At 45.8% G+C, this 20,296-nt stretch overlaps 1 protein-coding gene across 1 annotated transcript; it reads right to left on the bottom strand.

The window, feature by feature from the left end:
• Positions 1-7,172: 7,172 nt before the first annotated feature.
• On the bottom strand, positions 7,173-19,319 carry LOC119815855 (gastrin releasing peptide). The gene is made up of 3 exons (XM_038332178.1): positions 19,175-19,319; positions 12,964-13,190; positions 7,173-7,226 (listed from the first exon to the last, which is right to left on the bottom strand). Exons 1-3 carry the CDS (start codon positions 19,317-19,319, stop codon positions 7,173-7,175), a joined length of 426 nt encoding a protein of 141 aa, XP_038188106.1.
• Positions 19,320-20,296: the final 977 nt, after the last annotated feature.

Below are 20,296 nucleotides of genomic sequence, written 5' to 3'. Positions count from 1 at the left end.
GATTCAATGCAATCACCTTCTGTTGCAGGATATTTGATCACACCATGTGAAGATTTATCTCCGTCCTTTCTTGCCTGCCTAAGACACTTTGATTGATTTAATAAAGAGCCAAATGGTCAATAGCTAGGCAGGAAAGAATAGGCGGGACTTTCAGGCAGAGTTAGGAACTTTGAGAAGAATCTGAGGATTCACCAGCAAGACACACAGGAAGTCAGATGTCACTGTGGAGGAGAGGTAACGAGCCATGTGGCAGAACGTAGATTAATATAAATGGGTTAATTTACGTTATAAGAAGTAGTTGAAGCCGGGCAGTGGTGGCGCATGCCTTTAATCCCAGCACGCGGGAGGCAGAGGCAGGCGGATCTCTGAGTTCGAGGCCAGCCTGGTCTACAAGAGCTAGTTCCAGGACAGGCTCTAGAAACTACAGGGAAACCCTGTCTCGAAAAACCAAAAAAAAAAAAAAAAAAAAAAATTAGCAAGAAGTAGTTGAGAACAAAAGCCTAAGCTAAGGCCAAGCTTCCATAATTAATAAGAAATCTCCATATAATTATTTGGGAGCTGGCAATCAAAAAGAAAGTCAAACCATGGCCTTCAAAATTCCAACACAATTCTTTACAGACTTTGAAAGAATAATACTCAACTTCATATGGATAAACAAACAAACAAAAAACCCAGGGTAGCTAATACAATCCTATACAATAAAAGACCTTAGGGAGGAGGCATCATGACCCCTGATTTCAAGCTCTACTGCAGAGTCATAGTAGTAAAAACATCATGGTGTTGGCATCAAAACATACATATTGATCAATGGATTTGAACCAAAGAACCAGTCATAAATCCAAGTACCTATGAACACTTAATTTTTTTTTATTAAGAAACCAGAAACATAGGATGGGGATAAAGCACCTTCAACAAATGGTGCTGGTATAACCTGCACAAAACTCAAGCCCAGATGAACCAATGACCCCAACATAAAGCCAGAAACACTAAACCTGATGGAAGAGAAAGCACAGAATAGCCTTGAATGCACTGGCACAGGAGACAACTTCCTGGACAGAACACCAATTGCACTAGCACTAAGATCAACAATTAATAGATGGGGCCTCATGAAACTGAAAAACTTCTATAAGGCAAAGGATACTGTTGTCAATAGGACAGAAAGGCAGCCCATAGAATGGGAAGATTTTCACCAACTCAGCAACTGTAATCTTGCTACCATTATGAATCGTAATGTAAATATCTGATGTGCAGGATATGGGATATTCAACTGCCAAAGAGGCCTCAACCCACAGGTTGAGAAGCACTGATTAACAACTGTCTAACTAATACAATGGTTATTTCTGAAGCTCCGAAGTAGTCTGTTTTCCATGTAGAGTTTACAGGATCGTTCATTAATTTCCCACTAATTAATTAAAGAATCTGATTATAGGGGAAACAAAACCAGTGTTGCAAATCAATTCTGCAGAGTCCAGACTGCTCTCCTGTGTGCACTTTGCTTACCTTGAGGGGTAGTGGAGAAGACATGCAAATATACCTCCCATACATACATGTTCATAAGCTCACTCATCCATGTGGACAGGTGGGCGTGACTGAGCAGACTGAGTTTTCCTGTGTGAGTAGATACTGCAGATAAACATCTGATTCCCCACTCTGCTTCATGACTATGGGTGCAGGATGAGCAGCTACTTCAAATTCTTACTGCTGTGATTCTCCCGCCTATAACCTTGACCTGTCTTTCAAATTAAAATGAAGTTGAAGAGATCTTCCAACACCACGAAGATAACGCGAATAAAGCAAGAAAATATAAGACCAAAAGAGAAGTGAATTGGAGGGTAGAAATGTAATTTCTTTGGGAAGTGTTTTGTGTTTTTTGTTTGTTTGTGTTTGTTTTTGTTTTTTCTTAATAGGAATCTAGGAAAAGACAGCGTTGGTGATTTCGAACCTAGAAACAAGATACTCCTGAAGACAAGGGTAGACAGTACTTCCTGATGCCTAAATCTTTTTCTGATGGGGACCCTTGAAGGTGAAGAGGGAACTCTTCCTCTGTCCCCTTTGGAGACCTCCATCACTTACTGCACCGTAAGCTTCACGGGGTGCCCTTGTTCGATCTGCCACTGTACCCGTGTTCAGACGCAGATCTCTCAGAAGACTCAGCATTGGCTTTGTATTATTACTCTGGAGAAGGAAATTTGGGTTTTAAGCTTCCAAACTGTAAACATAATCTTGTGTGAAAACTATGAGTAGAAGATAATGAGTGGGTCCTTGGAATACTTTTAATCAAAGAGCTTAAGAATCATGATTTATACTATATAAACAACCAAGATCCCCTCACTTCTTTTTTCCTCTGCAGTATTACCTTTCAGTTGGTTGTACTGTTGTTAGTTTAAATAAAACTCTCAAAATCTCAAAAAAAAAGGGCTCATATCTTGGATTTAATTTCAGAAGTTAAGATGAAGGTTGGGGAGGTGGCAGCAGGGAATGACTTGAGTTCTATCTCTGGCATTCACATGATAGAGAGAATCAATACTGCAGGTTGTCCCCTGCCCTCTGCTTGCACACTGTGAAGTACACACACACACACACACACGCACACGCACACGCACACGCACACACACATAAAATATAATGAAAAAAATTTGAAGATGGCATATGGGGCTGGAGAGATGACTCAGTGGTTGAGAACACTGGCTGCTCTTCTAGAGGACCCAGATTCAATTTTTGGCATTCACATAGCCGCCCCAAACTATCTGTCATTGCAATCCCAGGGGATCCAAAGTCCTCTGCCCTCTTCTCGCACTGGATGCTCATCCAGGCAAACACATCTGTACACCTAAAATAAAGCGAAGGGAAAACATTTCAAAGATGACAGCAAAGAGATAGGAAGGCAGGACCATAAAGACGGCACACTGCGAGCAGTGAGTTTCTGGCATACCACACGCAGTATGAACGTGCAGCCACAGCAGACATGGAAATGTGTTGTCTAAGACCCTCCTGGTCATCCTGGACTTAACGCTCTCTACTTCCAGCTTGGCTCATTCCCAGGACCCAGTGTCATAAGAGCAGACATGGAAAACACTTGCTAGCTACCCAGCCAGCACACAGCCTCCTACTTATGAGAAGAAAGGGGGTTTGTTTTTACATTTTTGTTGTTGCTGTTGTTGTTTTGGCTGTGATACAGCAAGCAGCAATGCCTCATTCCAGGAAATGACACTTCTGTTTCCCTGGCTGCCAGAAGTATCATGTCACAGGCGTCTAATGAAAACACAATTACTAGGTTTCTGAGAAAGCTTTCTTCTAGAATATAGACCCAGCCTCTTCTGATTCTCTTCTTGAAGTGGGCAGTTGACTAGAGCCTCAGTGGCAATTCTGGGACTAAAACCACGAAGCATCCTAAATCCTGGGATCCCTTTGCTGGCCCCCACTGCCTGCTTCTAGATGTTTTGTGATATGAGAGAAAAATTAAGCCTCCATCCTCTTTTTAAAAAATTCCTGTAAACAAATATTTTTAATTTTAAGCTATTGAGTCTGGAGCTCCAGGGATCCTCTGGGTTGAAGGAGCAGAAGGAGCTCCCACAACACTCTGGCCTCTGCCTCTCCCTACATGGGTGTGGGGGATCGCATGCTTGTATGTCAAGCTGACTGGGACATTTTCCCCAGTTTCATCTGGAAATATTTTTCTTTTATATTTAAACATTCAACCAGACAGCACTCAAGAAAAGTAAGACATGGTGTCAGCATCAGAAAGAATCCCTATCATCCTCTTTCTGAAAGTATGAGCGCTCCATTTAGAGTATGACACTTCATTGGGCATTGATCGATGGCCTCCTATGTCCCTTGTGATGACAGTATCGTCTGCTTCTTTCCAACAGCCACGTGTCATACAATGTTTGTGGGCATGCACAGTGGCAAGGTGTCTTAGTTAGGGTTCCTATTGCTGCGACAAAACACCATGACCAAAAAGCAAGTTGGGGAGGGAAGGGTTTATTCATCTTACACTTCCACATTACTGTTCATCACTGACAGAAGTCAGGACAGGAACTCAAACAGGGCAGGAACCTGGAGGCAGGAGCAGATGCAGAGGCCAAGGAGGGTAGCTGCTTACTGGCTTGCTCCCCATGACTTGCTCAGTCTGATTTCTTATAGAACCCATGACCAGCAACTCAGAGATGGTACCACCCACAATGTGCTGGGCCCTCCCCCAGTGATTACTAATTGAGAAAATGCCTTACAGCCTGATCTCAAGGAGGCATTTCCTCAACTGAGGCTCCTTCCTCTCTGATGACTCTAGCTTGGGTCAAGTTGATACACAAAAGCAGCCCGTACAGAAGGAAACTGGAGTAAGTGGAGAGATATTTTAACTGGTTCTTATTTAAGTGGATTTAAGCAGAAGACACCAGCTGGAGAGGCGAGGAACTGCGGTATGGGGTGGGTGGGGGAGCAGAGTCCCGGCTGTGGACCTCCTGCGAGCAGCCCAGGTGGAAGGAGTGAACAGGCAGTTCCCACACTGAGCTTGGAATATTCCCCATCCTTCGAGCTGGGTCAAAATGCTCTGTGACAATGGAGCATCCTCAGTGCGAATGGAAGGGGAGCGATTTGAGTTTGCAATTTGTACCGTGCTACCTGAGCAGCCTGTTGGCATTAAGAACCTCGAATCCAAGTGAAGACACCCTGATTACCCAGAGCTATCCACTATATAGCACTTGACAAACCTGAGGTTGTTATTGTTTTCTTGCCATTGGGATGCCTCCTCTTCGGCATCCCCTGCTTTGTGTTGTCTCTTGTTAGACACAATCACCTTGCTGTGTACACAGCCGGTGGGTATGCTGTAGACAGCTGTCCAGTAGTATGACCCCATCCCCACCCCACCCCACCCCACACTTTTCCAGAACTGAAGGCTGGAGCCTAGTAGGTCTTCAGGTCTTTAGCATAAGAGAGTGCAGAAACCAAGTAGAAAATCTTTTTTTTTTTTTTTTTTTTTTTTTAAGGGAGAGAGTGACATCTGTTCTGTGCAGTTGACCACATCTTTGTCAACTGTTTCCTGTTTGGTAGAATCCCATGATTTTAATGCCACAGTCTCAGAGTAGGAGCCTGAAAACTACACTTCCCAGATGCCCTTGCGGCTAGATACAGTCGTGTACTCAGGGGCTCACCAGTCGGACATATTAAATTATGACTGATTTACGGGTGAGCTCCAGTGGAAGAGGCCGCCAGGACTCCATGTGTGTCAGGCAGGTGATGAGAGGCAGTGCCTACTGGGTGGGAGGAGTCTAACTACCAAACAATGGCTTGTGGACTTTCAGTGAGCTTGACAGTAAGGGGTCCTACAAGGGACAACAGAGTTGAGAGAATTGCTCTTATGTCTCTGCCAGAACCCAGGAAGAAAAGTGACTTCTGCCAACACAGGATGTATATCTGCTCTCGGGAGACCCTAGCAAGCAAGTGGTAATCTCACTGGGGTTATTCCACCATTGGCTCCTTGTCTGCCAGCAATGCCGCTGTTAGGGAAGGCCTCACCAGGATCTCTGAGTGAGTGTTTTCTTCTTCTTGTTGGAAGGCGGGGCCTTCTATGTTTACCCTCTTTTATTTGTAGTATGAGGTTTTAGCTGACACAATGCATGAGCAAGCTTGTTTGTTTGTTTAGTTCAGTTTCAATGGTTGTGGGGGGGAGAGTGTGTTTGAGTGTGTGAGTGCACACTCAGAAGCCAGAGGAGGGTACTGAGTGCCCTACTCTGCCATGCTCTGCCTTGTTCCCTTGAGACAGCATCTCTCACTGAACCTGAAGCTAAACTGTCAGCCAGCAAGGCCCAACAATCCTCCTGGTTCTGCCCCCCACAGTGATGAGGTTACAGAGTGGGCACAGCCACACCTGGCTTCTTATGTGGGTGCTGTATACAAAACTCTGGTATTTGTGCTTGTGCAATAAGCACCCATAATTACCCACTGAGAGTGTCCCCAACCCTTGGAGGTTCTTGTGACAGAGGCCCCAAAGAGCCCAAAGGCAGAGGGTAGGGACCTAATGCAGGCAAGCCCCAGGGAAGATGTTTCTTGAAGCTCTCAGTTTGGGTGAGTTTGGAATCAACAAGGTTTTTAAAGACAATAGAACACATCAGCTCTTTAATGTTTTGCTAATGCAACAGGAGCGAGATAAATCTTTTTAAGGTTTCAAATGTAATTTTTCCTAAATGAAGAAAGTCTCAACCATATGGCAACAAGTTTCAAAATCTGTTCATGTGCAAATGTCATGATAAAAATGGGGCCCGGGGAGTGTTCATGGACAGCCAGGCCACATTCTTCGAAAACAGGAGGGAAGTCTCCTGAATTCATCTTTTCATTTTGTGGGGAACCTGAGTGGATCTGGCCTGATGGACTCCTAATCCTCTCAAAAACAAAAACAAAAACAAAACAGTATTGCTTGCTACATATGCTGAAAGAAGATTTAAGATGGAGTGATACAGAAGACATGTTTGGGTTCCATTTCCATCTACCACATGACCTTGGGAAAGTCACCTGACCTCTGTGATCTTTTGTCTCCTCATCTGTTAAAGGAAGATGAGCATTTTTAGCTCCTGGGACCATCCCGAAGAACGTATCATGACATCAGCAACACACCGAGTTGCACATGGTAAGGACTAAAGATAAGGGAATCACTAAGTGATGGAGAAGACTAGCTTTCTTCTCCAGCCCAGCCCATCTGATGACATTACTCGCTGCTAGAACTCACTAAGCGGCCCTCAGAGGTGACAGCTGGTGTTTCCTCCTGCCTTAATCAGTGAGCACGAAAGTATATGGTCAAGGTGTGATTTGAGCTCTGCCATCCTATCTTTTCATTTGGAGTTGAAATAGGAGGACAAGTTGCCCTTTGGGCAATGCGATTAATTAAGCTTTTATTGTGAATGGTAGCAGATTGGAGCCCTGAATCCAATCAACTAAAAGCCTAGCTGGGAAAAGTATTCATTGGAATGCTTTCTCGGCTGTTGTTCACAGAAACAAGTTCAAACCAGAAGATGCTGCTTGAAAATCATGAGTTTAGTCGCGGTTGAAAGATACAAGAATCGTTAAGTAAATTGCACAAAGAAAATCCAGTTGATGGGCCAGTAGAATTGATGTTTGCAGAGCGCAGTCTCTGAAGGGTTTTGTTTTGCTCCTTGGAAGCCGTCCTTGTCATTGTCCTTTCAGCTGGAGGTTCCTTCCTTCCCCTTGAGAATCTGGAGCAGAGAGTCCACCAACTTCAAAAAATATATTAGAAATAGTTATGCACACACATGGGTGATGGGGAAGTCCAGTGGTACCCATTCCCGGCAGACCATCAGCATCACTTGGTAGAAAGGCAATTCTTGGGTCAACTCCCAAATCTTCTAACTTGGAAATTCTGGTGAGGAACCCTGTTGCTTGCTCTGCCTGCACAAGTTTTCTAGGGGATTCTAAATGCAGTGTTAGAGAAGCACTCATACCTCTGAGAGTAAACTCCTCCCACCACTTCGGAACTGCACACTTGGGGGTCCTCATGTTGTGCCTGCAATTTTCTGATCTAATTCCTCAGGTGTGTTTGGACCATTTTGACAGTTAAAGGTTTTATTTATTACTCGAATAGAGCTAAGGAAATAGGCAGAGGGACTGTGGAATGCTACCCTGCTCACACACACACACACACACACACACACACACACCACTGTGCACTAGTCGAAGCTCAGTTCGGAATCTACAAACTGAAGCAGGACAGGATAGCAGGGTGGGCAGCTTGGGAAGAGGAGTTCATCTGGGTCTCCACCCAAATTCTAAATTTATTGCCTTTTGCTTGCTGTGGCTTCTGCTCAGTTTCACAGAGAATAAAGGAAAAATAGTTACAGGTTTTTAAAAACTTTATTCCCCTTCAGCAAGTTTTACCCAAAGAGATGAGAAGCTGGATCTTATTATTTTTTAACCCAGACAAGAGTTTATTAATCTTCCCAAGACTCTCTGGCAATTTAGTCCCCCTGCTTCCAGACTGGCCACTGGTTTCTAATAAGGGAAGTGCTGCTATTCTTAGGCAAACGGTACCTACTCTGCGGTTCCCAGCTGTGTGCTGCAGATGCTAATGAGCCCTGGGCTGGGGATGGATTCCCATACTAGCCAATTAGCTTCGTCTTCCTCCCGCAGAACCAAGACTGCAACCACCTGCCTGCCAGCCTTTAGATTCCACCATCTCTCTTGCCAAAGGACTGCCAAGGGCCATAAAAGGAGCCAGCTGAGGATGAGGAAGAAGCCCCACCCCATTCCCACATCCCTCAAAAGGCCGAATTGAAAGTTTTAGCTCAGCTCAAGGAAGAGAAAGGAGTAGAAAGGAAAAGGGGGGAGGAAAACTGAGTACTCGGAGGACCAGGATCTGGCAGATCCTGGGTGGGGGAGAGCTCATTCCTCCTGTACAGAAGTTGTTGGGGTCATTGGAGGATTATCAGTTATTGATTTATGTTGCTCTCTATATGAAACTCCTGTGGGAATTGCTCTACTCTCCTTTCTGTTACTAGAATAAAATATTCTGCCTGTGATGGCTAATCTTGGTTGTCATCTTGACACACCCCGGAGTGGAACCCTCAATTGAGGAATTGCCTTTATTGGAATGACCTCTGGGCAAATCTACACATCCATTTCCTTCCTGATCAGTATCTGGCAGTTCATCCCCAGTCTCTGTGTTCATGTCCACAAATAAAAGGAAAAGCCCAAGACTGCAAAGAGCGGTGGCCAAGGTCTAGATTACAGAGAAATTCTTCACTGATTACCAGAATATTTCACAATCATGGCCAAGATTATGAGTTAAGCCCCGGATCTGATATGAACCCTACCTTAAGTGGTAGAATCCGTGAGAGTAGAAATTCCATTATTTTCAGGAAAGCATTAAAGGATCAGGGAAAGAAGAATGGGTAAAAGAAAGATGAACAAGCTGGGCAGAGGCAGCACACAGCTTCAATCCCAGCACTCAGGACTCAGAGACGGGGGATCTCTGTGAGTTCAAGACCAGCCTGATCTACAGAGTGAGTTCCAGGACAGGCTCCAAAGCGACAGAAAGAAAGCTGAACATTAGTTGGAACTTGCCTGGCCTTTCTTGCTAGCAAAGCTCTGGGGCCTGTCTGCTCTGATCCAGGAGTCTCCTGTCAGCGCACATTCCCACACACTGCTCTGAATTAAGTATCTCTGCCATCAAAACATAGGAAATTCTCAGCTTCTAACAACAGCTCTGGGCGAGTTGGCAACAGGACTTGGTGTTTTATGGCTGCCGTGAGAGAGGAGAGCATGTGTGGAGAGTTTTTAATTTTAAGCAAAGACCTTCAGCGTCTGAAAGCTCCTGCAGCTAATTCTACTGGTTCTCAGCTAGGTTATTAAGCTTCTCTCTGACCCTGGGAGATAGATGGATTTCTAATAGACCAGGTCTCTCGGCACTCTTTCTTTTGGAATAAGATAATTATGAAATGGTTTCAGTTTTTCACGACAACATATTTTCATTGAGGCAAAATGTCCAAAGCAAGAGAAACAATAAACTGGTTTGCTTCTGGTGAAGACTAAACTCACTGCTAAATTTGTTTTCCACGGTTCTGGGAAATGTATCCAAGAGAATAGGCCTGGTGTGTGTGCTAGCTAATTATCCAACTTGAGGTAGAATTAAATGGGATGGGGTTTTGGACTTGGGGAAAGAAAAACAGCACATAAGAAAATAGATCAGAAAGCAAGGCCCGGCTAAGTAAAAAATGACCTGTAGTGTTGGGAGCAGTAGCAGCCACTTCCCGTGACTGTCCCCTCCATCCTTCCTATAATATCGTCACACGGAGACCTCAGCAAAGCTACTCTTTAGTAATTCCTTAAAGCTTTGAATATTCTGCTGAATATGGGACATTGGGGGCCCTCAAGAAAGGAATTGAATTTTTTTTTTTTTTTTGGTTTTTCGAGACAGGGTTTCTCTGTAGCTTTTGGAGCCTGTCCTGGAACTAGCTCTTGTAGACCAGGCTGGTCTCAAACTCACAGAGATCCGCCTGCCTCTGCCTCCCGAGTGCTGGGATTAAAGGCATGTGCCACCGCCGCCTGGCTAAGGAATTGAATTTTTAAGGAGTTTGATGATTGGCAGAGCCAAGTTCAGGGGACAAGGCAATCCCAGCTGGATGCTGCTGTTTGCTCAGGAAAGGGAAGCACCTCTGGAACTGGAGAGATGGCTCAGCAGTTAAGAACACAAGGGTTTGAATCCCAGCACCCATGTGGATGCTTTCCACCATCTGTAACCCCACTTCCGGGGGATCCAACACCCTCTTCTGACCCTCAAGGCCAGGCACACACGTGGTGTACAAGGCATATAGACAGGCAGAACACCCAGACACCTAAAATATAAACATATCTTTAATTTCTAAAGAAAATTAAGCACTGGAGAAGAATGGAACAGTGTGTGTCCGGAGTGTTTTATGAATGACCTATGTGGGCATATGCATTTTGATGCTTGTAGAAATTTATCTTTGAGGATTTTAAGGCTTTCGTGAGTTTTACATTCTTCAAATACATGAGAACCACACAGTTATTAAATATCTGTTCCAGGAAAACAGTTGACCAAGAAAAAGTGCGGCCAGGTAGGAGCTGGGCATCAGTTACAAGTTCCCAGCATCCTCTGAGCAAATGGGCCTTTGACAAACAAGGAAGCTGACTGCCTACCACCTGCAAGCCCATTACTAGAGAGTGACTCGGAGCTTTGTACAACATTGGTACTGATCTCTCTATGGGTTGATTTCATCTAGATTGTTTTTCTTTTGAATGAAAGCTACTAAAGGCTCTCTCTCTCTCTCTCTCTCTCTCTCTCTCTCTCTCTCTCTCTCTCTCGGTGTTTCATGCAACAAAAGAAATTTTACTTTGCATTTAACATCAAATCTCCCCCAATGGATGGGAGGGGAGTGAAACAGGTTAGCCCTGAGCCTCTGGGAAAGGCCATCAAAGAGCTAACCACCGTGACAGAGGGAAGCAGAGAGATCTCTGAGTTCTGTGTGTGACAAGCAAGGTATTATCCACTTCCAGGAACAAAGCAAAGCAAGGCCACCTTCTCCATCCTGCATATCATGTGTTAAGACTAGTGGATGCCGTTTCCTGGGAGAGGACTTGCAGGGCAATACCGTCCCAAGCAGGTGGAAGTCAGGCTATTGCTCTTGTATCATCGCTGAAAAGTGGTCTGATTCTGTCCCTGTGCCCTCAAAATTCAGGGGCTGGGGCTCTACTTAGGAGGATACTCAGCATGTATGAAACACTAGATTCATTTCTAACATCAAAATATATAAATAAATAGAACTCCTGAGAGTGTGTTGTCAAATGAGGTAATTACTTACCCTAGTAGCTGGATTACAGTGTATGGGTTTGGTCACACTGAGGGAAGACCCCAAGAGGGCATCCACTGGAGCTGAATCATAGGCCGTTGCTAACTGCCAGATGTGGTACTGAGAACTGAGCTTGTGTCCTTTGCAAGAGCAGTATGCACTCTTAATCGAGGGGCCATTTCTCTACCCTCACATTACTATTATTAAGGAAGAAAATACTAACTTTATAGTTTTACAGTCTTCCTCCGTCCATCATGGGAGGGCAGGGCAGAGCCCCAGTTGGCCAGGAAGTAGAGAAAGGATGCCCCACCTCTTATTAATTATGTTTACCTTCTCCTGTATGTGTGTTAGAAGTTGGTGATGGTTACCTCATTTCAGCTGCCTTGCGTCCCGTAAAATCCAGCCTCACTTACATGCTATCTCTGTACCTAAGCACCACCACGTTAGTGTTATTATATACCAATGAACCCATTGGCTTCGATATACTCCCCGAGTTTTGAATATTAGAATAGAACTCAAATTATTCAATCTTGGAATAAGTAGGAAAAAAATACAGCTGTGTATATAAACAAGAACTCGCGCCTCCAAAAAGAAATCATCTGCCAATAGGACCTTTCTTTCTCTAGTGCATATGAAAAATGAACATTTCTATAAACCCTCAAGAATTTATTCAAGTACTGTCTGTTGACTCACTATCAAAATAAGAAGTAGGGGTGGTGGCATACACCTGTAATCCTAAACACTTGAGAGGCTGAGGCAGGAAAGTCTCTAGTTAGAGACCAGCCAGTACTACAAATAAAAATTCTCATGAAAAGCCGGGCGGTGGTGGCACACGCCTTTAATCCCAGCACTCGGGAGGCAGAGGCAGGCGGATCTCTGTGAGTTCGAGACCAGCCTGGTCTACAAGAGCTAGTTCCAGGACAGGCTCCAAAGCCACAGAGAAACCCTGTCTCGAAAAACCAAAAAAAAAAAAAAAAAAAAAAAATTCTCATGAAAACCGTAATCACTGCTTGAAACAAGCATAATTACTAATTAAAAAAACCCTCCTAAACTGGACTTTGGACCTTAATTTTGTCTTCTAAGAGAAAAACTATTCTATCAAAAAAAAGATAGCTTGAAAATTGAGTGATAGTTTGCTTAGCACATATAGGTGCTGGCTTAGTGTAGCAACATAAAGACTTCCCACCATGGTAATTACACTGTCAACTTGACTGGATCTAGAATCACCCAGGAGGCATACTTCTGGGTATATCTATAAGGCTTTTTTTTTTTTAAAAAAAAATACTTCACAGGTGGGAAGACCCATGCTGAGTGTGGCTGGCATCACCCCAAGGGCTGGGGTCCTGGATGGACTGAAAGGGGACCAGAAAATGAGCAGAGCACCCCATTTATCTCTCTGTGACACACATGGCAGCCACCTCATGGTCCTGCCATCACACCTTCCCCACCCCGATGGACTGTACCCTCGGACCACGAGCCATAGCAAACCCAGCTTTTCTCAAACTGCTTTGGGGCAGGGATTTTTGTAAAATGATGGAAAAGGTAACCGGTGTACATAATAGGCAGTTTCTGTTCCCCTGATCAGATCCCCCCTTGAACTCTCTCCTTAAATACCTCCCACCCCACGTCTGAAGTGTGTTTGTTTCACCTTTGCATTTTGATCATCGTTCGAGTAGCTGCCATCCTCGGAAACCCAAGTAGGCTGGTGCTGAGATGACAGATGGCTTCTGTTTCCCAAGGCTTCTAGGAGACCCAGCAAATTCCTTGCAGCTTCTTCCCAGCGGATGTATTCCCTCAGCTGCTCCTTCAGGCCGTCTCTCTCAGACACGTACAGGGACGGGGACTCATCTGTGCTCTTTTTCCCCATTAAGTGTCCTATAAAAACAGAACAAACCCAGGATGCCACAAATTTAACCAAGGGGAATGAAGGAAGTAGCAACTGAAATGGACGGCGGTCGAGGGCGTTCTGCTTCCTGGTAAAGGCAGAATAAAGGGCATTATTTTGCTATTAGGAGTTGGTCTATACACAGCACACAGACTTTATATGCTGTTCAAAACATGTTGTAGATTGAACAAAATTCAGACCTGTGTGTGACTCAGGAGCCCTGGATTTGGCTCCAGCACCTCTACTGACTAGTAGGGGGACCCCAGACAAGGGCTGTAGCACCCAGCCTTTGGTGTTACCAACTATGAAAGGAACAGGGCAGGTCAAATCACATCTAAAAAGCTCCCAAATGTGGAGTCCTATCAATTCTGTGTGTCCAGCTGAAAGGCAGAATCCTGACGTCTCCCACTACCAATTTCAAGTTTCTGCTGAAAATGAAAGTCTTGATGTGTTTCTTTGTATGTTTTTTTTTAATGTTGCCTTTCTCTTATCTGTAATACAATTGTACCAAAGGAATCTTTCATTTAAACTTTCTCTGAATTTTAGCTGAAATTGAATCCAGAAAACTCTCACTTGGAAGTGATGGTCAAGAGTGTAATGAAAAGCACATCAGAAAGCAAATTCTGACTGACGTTCAGCATCCACATCAGTTTGGAGGTCTCTTTTGGGGCCCCGAGACTCTCTCAGTAGTTCTAGGCACGTGTGCCGGTCTTATAAATTAATTAATTAGTTAACCCTATGAAGGAGGCCAAAGTACTAAAAACAGGGATATTCACACATTTAAGAAGTGGGTGATCAATCCCAGGTCTGCACATATTTTTACATTTATTTAGTGTGGGTGTCTTTGTGTATGTGTGTGTGTGTGAGAGAGAGAGAGAGAGAGACAGAGACAGAGAGACAGAGAGAGAAACACAGAGAGAGACAGAGAGAGAGAGAGAGAACACTGTGTATGTGAAAGTCAGAGGAACTTGTGGAAGCTGTTCCTCTTCTTCTACAATGTGGGTTCCAGGTCTTGAACTCAGCTGGTGTAACTCGGTGGCAAGTGCAAACCCCAAATCCATAAATTTTTGTTTTGTTTGTTTGTCCATTTGTTTGTTTTTGAGGCAGAGTCTCACCATGTAGTCCCAGCTGGCCTCAAACTCACCAGGATCTGCCTCCCTCTGCCTACTGGGGTCTGAGATGAAGAGGTGCAACCCCCACACCCAGTCAGGTCTGAGCTCTTAACAGTTTCATCCTTTAGATGAACGCACTTGACATTTCTCCGCTCCCTTTTTCTCTGACATCGTGCTTTATTCTATTACTAAGCCTTTGGTGCTTTTGATTTAAAGTGTCCAGAAAAATAAAAGTCTCGTGGTTGCAGCACTAACTGGCCTTAGGCGCTGTCCAGGGAAACATTGCAGGAATAAAGCTTGAATGACCGTCCATACTTAAAATGGAAAGAGACCCTGTGCAGCGCCTCTGCCCACCTTTGTTATGCCTGTCATATGAGCTGCAATTGGTGGTTTGCAGAATGCTTGCACGTGGGTACTTTCATTTCATTGGCACATAGAGACTTGTGGAAACCTTTGAGACATAAGCAAAGGTTCTAGGATTATAACAAGGCTAAAAAGTTCATCTCGAACACAGGAAACTGTTTTTGAAGTGCCTTTTACCTTCCCAGCAGAGCATCATCTTGGGATCTGCAAAGAAAAGCGTGGCTTGTGAATAGCTAGAGTCCTAAGGAGCAAGGATCATATATCAGTATATCATGAGATCGTGTGAATAGCAAAACATTAGTTCTGTAAGTGTTAGGCAGTCTTCAAATGAGATTTTGAGAGAGCGAGGATCATATCTCAGTATATCACGATATCGTGTGAATTGGAAAAAAAAATTAATTCTGTGGCTATTAGGCAGTCTTCCAGCCTTCAAATGAGATTTCTGAGTGAGTACTTGCCACTCAGGCGACTCCACGCTGCTTGAAGAGCTTGTTAGGGACACTGTCCCAAATGAAGGATGAGACTGTTACATCGTTCCAGTCATCTGCTGGGTCAGCCCAGTGCCCAGCCGCCCACTAAATAGCCATCCATTTGGCCCGGGCGTGGTGATCACATTGCACAACTTCCTAGGAAGCTGCTGTGTCATCAGCTTCATTTACATGGAGGAAATTGAATCATGGGGGCTAGAAGACAGCACTGGAACCCTGATGCCCACAGTAATTACCTCAGTCACTCTCGGAGTCTCTGATTGCCCGTCATCTAGTTAGGATGCTAAACATGAGGAAAGAGTCATTGCCAATAAAGCAGTGGGGTGACGGGGATCATTTTATGGAGACCTTCCCTTTGCTGTGCTGGAATACACTTGTGGACTTTTCTCTAATGGGGAAATAGAGCCACTGCCCATCTTATTATTGACCTAACGTAGATCCTGATGACACTAGACTGAATGTCAGTGCACGCCTGCTGGGGATGCACTGCTCAGCTGCCCTCTTCTCGACGCACGCACACCAGTTAGTACAGGAAGTGCGCCATCCATAACATCCCAGGGAAGCACACATTCCCTGGGTCCTATTTCATGGCTCGCTCCTGTCAACCAAATCATCATCTCCATGGCAACATGGACAAGATACCCCACTTCCACTTCATCTCCTATCATCATCTGTCACACATCCATATCAAAATAATGGAGACCTCAATATAGAGAAAAGACGGGTACTTAAAAAAAAAAAATAAAGCTTTGCTCTGAATGAAAGAAAAAAAAAACAGATGTTGTGCCTTTAAATTGTGTAATATACCACTAAAGGGCAGGTTTGAAATGTAAATTAATTTCTTCAGAGTTGAAACTAGAAAACTATCCTAATTTGAGAAAGTATCATTCAGATGTAAAGGATTATGTACTTCCAAGAAATAGTACTTATGGGGCAGAGGAGACGTCTCAGGGCTAAAGTACTTCCCGGTGCAAGTGAGAGGACCAGAGTGCAGATCCTCAGAACCATATAAATGATGAGCAGGCCTGGCGGCCTGCCAGTAATTCCAGTCTCAGAAGATGAGAGCAAGCTGGGTAGCTAGACCAGCCACATCTGACAGCTCTGGATCTGATTGAGGGACCCTGCCCCAGTGAATAAGGTAGGAGAGCAATCAAGGATGATTCTAGGCATCCCCCCCACACATATGCAACATGAACACACCCCAATTCATAACACACACACACATACACACACACACATGGAAATAGAAGATGGAAAAATAGTCTTTATAAGCACATAGTGTAAATTTCAGTCTTTGGTGTGCCCTGTGGTGAGTATGAACTCCTCTGCATCCAAACAGTGATATTACACAATTCAGCTCCCCGAGTCCTGCTCCACATCAACGTTAGAGCCAACACTAAGAGCATTTGGGGGCACACAGAGCATAGTCCCTAGTCTTTGTGCTGACTATATTTTCACCACACACACACACACAATATGCCCGTGAGCACAAAGCCCCGCAGGAGAAGTGTGGGCAGTTTCCAAGCTTGACTCATTGTCCATTGCTTCCCTCAGCCGGAAAGAGCAACTCCCTGAGAGAGCTGTGATGGCAGTTTCCTTGTGGACAATCCTAGGGTGTCACTAAGCCAGGAATGACAGCAAAGGCTTGTGATCCCAGCACTACAAAAGCTGAGGCAGGAGGATCACAAATTCAAGGCTAGGCTGGCCTGCACCGTGAGGCCCTGTCTCCAAAAAGGTAAATATGGGTGGTATAGCTCAGTGACAGAGCACTCGCTGGCCTGAGTTCACGCCTAGCATCACCAAAATTCAAACAAATGGAGCAAAAACAGCTCTGAGCGACCTGTCTTCGGGGATGGGAGAAAATGGACCTTGTCTTAGGACAGTTTCAAACTAAAGCTAAACCTCACATTGCTGATGCTCTTCTTTCAACAGCGCCTATCCAAAATGCCTTGTGTCTTTTTCTCAAACCCACATGTGAGGCTTGACTGGGCTCTGTAGCAAGTTGGAGGGTAGGCTGGGCACCTTCGGCAAACTTGCCTAAATTTTATAGAACCCCAGTGGAGGCTGGGATTGGAGCTCCAGAGCTTGCTTATGTGAGGATGCCCTGCATATGGTCCCCTGCAGCTAAGAAATATTAAACAGAGAAGAATGCATCTGAAAATAAAATTTTAAAAGCTTGTGGGACCACCGTGGACAGTGACAAAGGGACGTACCCTAAATACTCCAGGACAGGGGTGCCCCTGATGACAGTGGGTCATTTCAGGTTGGCTGGTACCGTGGACACGACACTGGATTCCTACCCTCCTCCGTTCTGCTCTTAGTCCCCAAGGGTTGGATGACAGATCATGGTCTCTTCTTGTGTGACGAAGGAAAACAATAATGGAGTTCCGAGTGTCTGTCTGTTCTCCCTCCCTGCCCACTGAATAGTGGCTGCATCAGACAATGGCCTTTTGATCTAAGCCCTGAGGATCCCTCTCTAAGAATGACCAGCTCTAACTTGGGGTTCTTAGGGACCTCTTCAACGTTCTTCATTGAAGAAATGCAGGTTTCTCTGCTTCTTCCTTTTCAACCTGCACTCTCTCCTCTCTCCAGACTCCTGGAATATTCCAGAGGCTCTCAGAGGCCACAAATCCTTTCATCCCTGGGACTTTTAGCAGGTCCTCCCAAAACTATAGGATGGCAACCCAGTGCTCGCTGGCCAAACACAACATGGAAGTCCAGAGGCAGAGGCAGAGGCAGAGTTTCCAATCTCATCTCCACCCCAAATCCAGCCTTGTTTTGGCACCTAGAATCTGAGGCTTGTTTAAGAAATTTCCTTTCCCATACACTGTTCCCTGCTACTAAGTACTTAACTAGGAATGGAGACACACACACACACACACACACACACACACACACACACACTCACTCTTTCAAGCTCTTTAGGGAAGGAACCCATTTCCCAGGAAATGCAAGGTAGTCACAATTAACTGGAGTGGCTGAAGATCAGGAGACCTTGGACTCAGCATTTCGTGGAAGCTGTGTTTGCTTGAGGAGGCATAATGCCCCCAGGACGTGCTAGTGCCGCCTACAGCTTGTGTTCCTCAGAGCCCCTACCCAGCCTCACTCCTCACCTTATTGTACAACAGTTTTCTCTACCTAGGCTGAAACGACAAAGACCAAAAGCCTGTGCTTAGAAAACAAGACTTGTTGGCAGAAGTCAGAAAAAAAAAAAAAAAAAAAAAAAAAAGAAAGAAAGGGAAGAGGGTGATGTTGCGGGTCTAAGAGATGGCCACGTGCCTGGGATTTGGGCAGCAGGAGCCAGATAAGCTTGTAGAGTAGTCATGATCTCTGAAATCAGCCAAGGCAGGGAGTGAGGAGGAGGGAGAAGGGACTGGGGGGTGGGGGATGGCTAAGAACCAGGGAAAGAGCCTTGCTTCAGAGAGAGTTGAAGGAGTGAGAAAACTCAGGAGAGTCTTTGAACCCCAAGGTGGGGGACGCTGCACCCAGGTCCCCATACCCTGTGTGGTTCAGCTTGGTGTAGGACCACAGCCTGAATTCCCGCCCACGCGAGCCAGTCCACCAAGCTGGACTGGGATCCGGGATTCGCTAGGGGACCTGGCTTCCCCCAAAGTTGTTTGAGAATAGGGGTAAGGCTAGATAAACAATAGGAGGCATTGAGCAGGTATGGAGGGAAAGTGAGCTGCGGGCAAGGTTGAGAGGTTTGGGGAGAGGGTTTGAGCAGGCACGAATGCCCCAGATGCCCCGAGAAAAAGGAATGCTCACAGGTGGGAAACTAGAGGGAAGGGACCTGGGGACCAGTCTGCCACTGGCAAGGGATCTATCATCAGGTTTCTCAAAACAAGAGACGGTGGGATGAAGTTTAGGGGAGATCTGGGTGTTTCAGTAGAAGGAAAGGAGCCAAGCAAAACTCCCAAGCTAAATGCCCAGTTTGGGAGAGAGGTTCCCTCCAGCTGATGTTCCCTCCCTCTGAGAATAGGAGCTCCGGGATCTTACTCTCGGGACACTTACCCACAGCCCAGTGGCTGCCGCGCGGGTACATCTTGGCCAGGACAGTCCCTCCGCCTGTGCCTGCGGACACTGGAGCAGCTGGCCCCCGGGGCGCCTGGCAGAGGACCAGCGCCAAAAGCAAAAGTGGGAGCTCGAAGCCTCGCATGGTCCCGGCGGGAAGTCCTCAGGGCTCTCGGTGAAGCTGAGAGTGCGCTGTCCTAGCGGAGCAGCGACAGGAGGAAAGGAGCGCTTGCCACCGCCGCTTCGAGCGCCACTGCTGCAGACTCGACGAGGCCCCGGACTTTATATAAAGGAAGTCTGCGCGGGAGGGGCCGGGGGCTCTTCCACCGGGGACCGGAGCGCACTGACGTCTCCCTATAGCGAGCCGGGCTCCCGGATGCCTGCCCGGTGAACCATTCATCTATGACGAGTAATGAAAGGCTGAGTGTACCTTGACCCATCTCCCTTTCTCTACTAGTCCCATCCGATTAATTTCTGCCATCCTAGACGTCTTCTCCAACACGATATGGTGAATTGCTTTGCTCTTGTCCATCCCCAGCAGCAGCAGCAGCAGCAGCAGCAGCAGCAGCAGCAGCAGCAGCAGCAGCAGCACCAGCCTCGCCTGCTCTGCCAGACACAGAATAAAGCAAGAAGATGCGCTCTGTGTACAGAGCTAAGCTAGTTCGATTAAACACTGGCCCTCTGGCAGACATACTGCTTCCAAGAAACAGGGGGAAGGGGACACGAAATTCGCTCTCCTGCGAATTTCCCTTGCCAGCTCTTAGCTCAGTGTCCCTTAGCTACTTTCACATATGCAAGGCTTCTGTAGAATTGTTCAGTTTCCCTCTGCCCCTTCTGTTCTCACTTCAGCAGACTGGTCACCCACCCCGCACAATTCCATCGATGCTGAGGGGACGTGCACCATAGCAATGTGACAATAAATAGAAGCTTGTAGGAAGTCGTTGCCCACGGTTTGGCTGCCCGAGCTGATCCTGTGCTCATGCTTGTAAGAGGTGAGGCCTGTTACAACCAAAGGCTGGTGAACTGTCTCCCGGTTTGGGGCCTGACTGTTCCCTGTGAACAGGTTGATGAAGTCTCCGGTCTGAGTTTCTGGCAGCATACTACGCTCAGTGCCTTTCTTAA

This window comes from Arvicola amphibius, chromosome 5, assembly GCF_903992535.2.
Source record: "Arvicola amphibius chromosome 5, mArvAmp1.2, whole genome shotgun sequence".
In the NCBI taxonomy this organism is placed as follows: domain Eukaryota; kingdom Metazoa; phylum Chordata; class Mammalia; order Rodentia; family Cricetidae; genus Arvicola; species Arvicola amphibius.
This window is presented reverse-complemented; position numbering and strand designations above follow the sequence as displayed.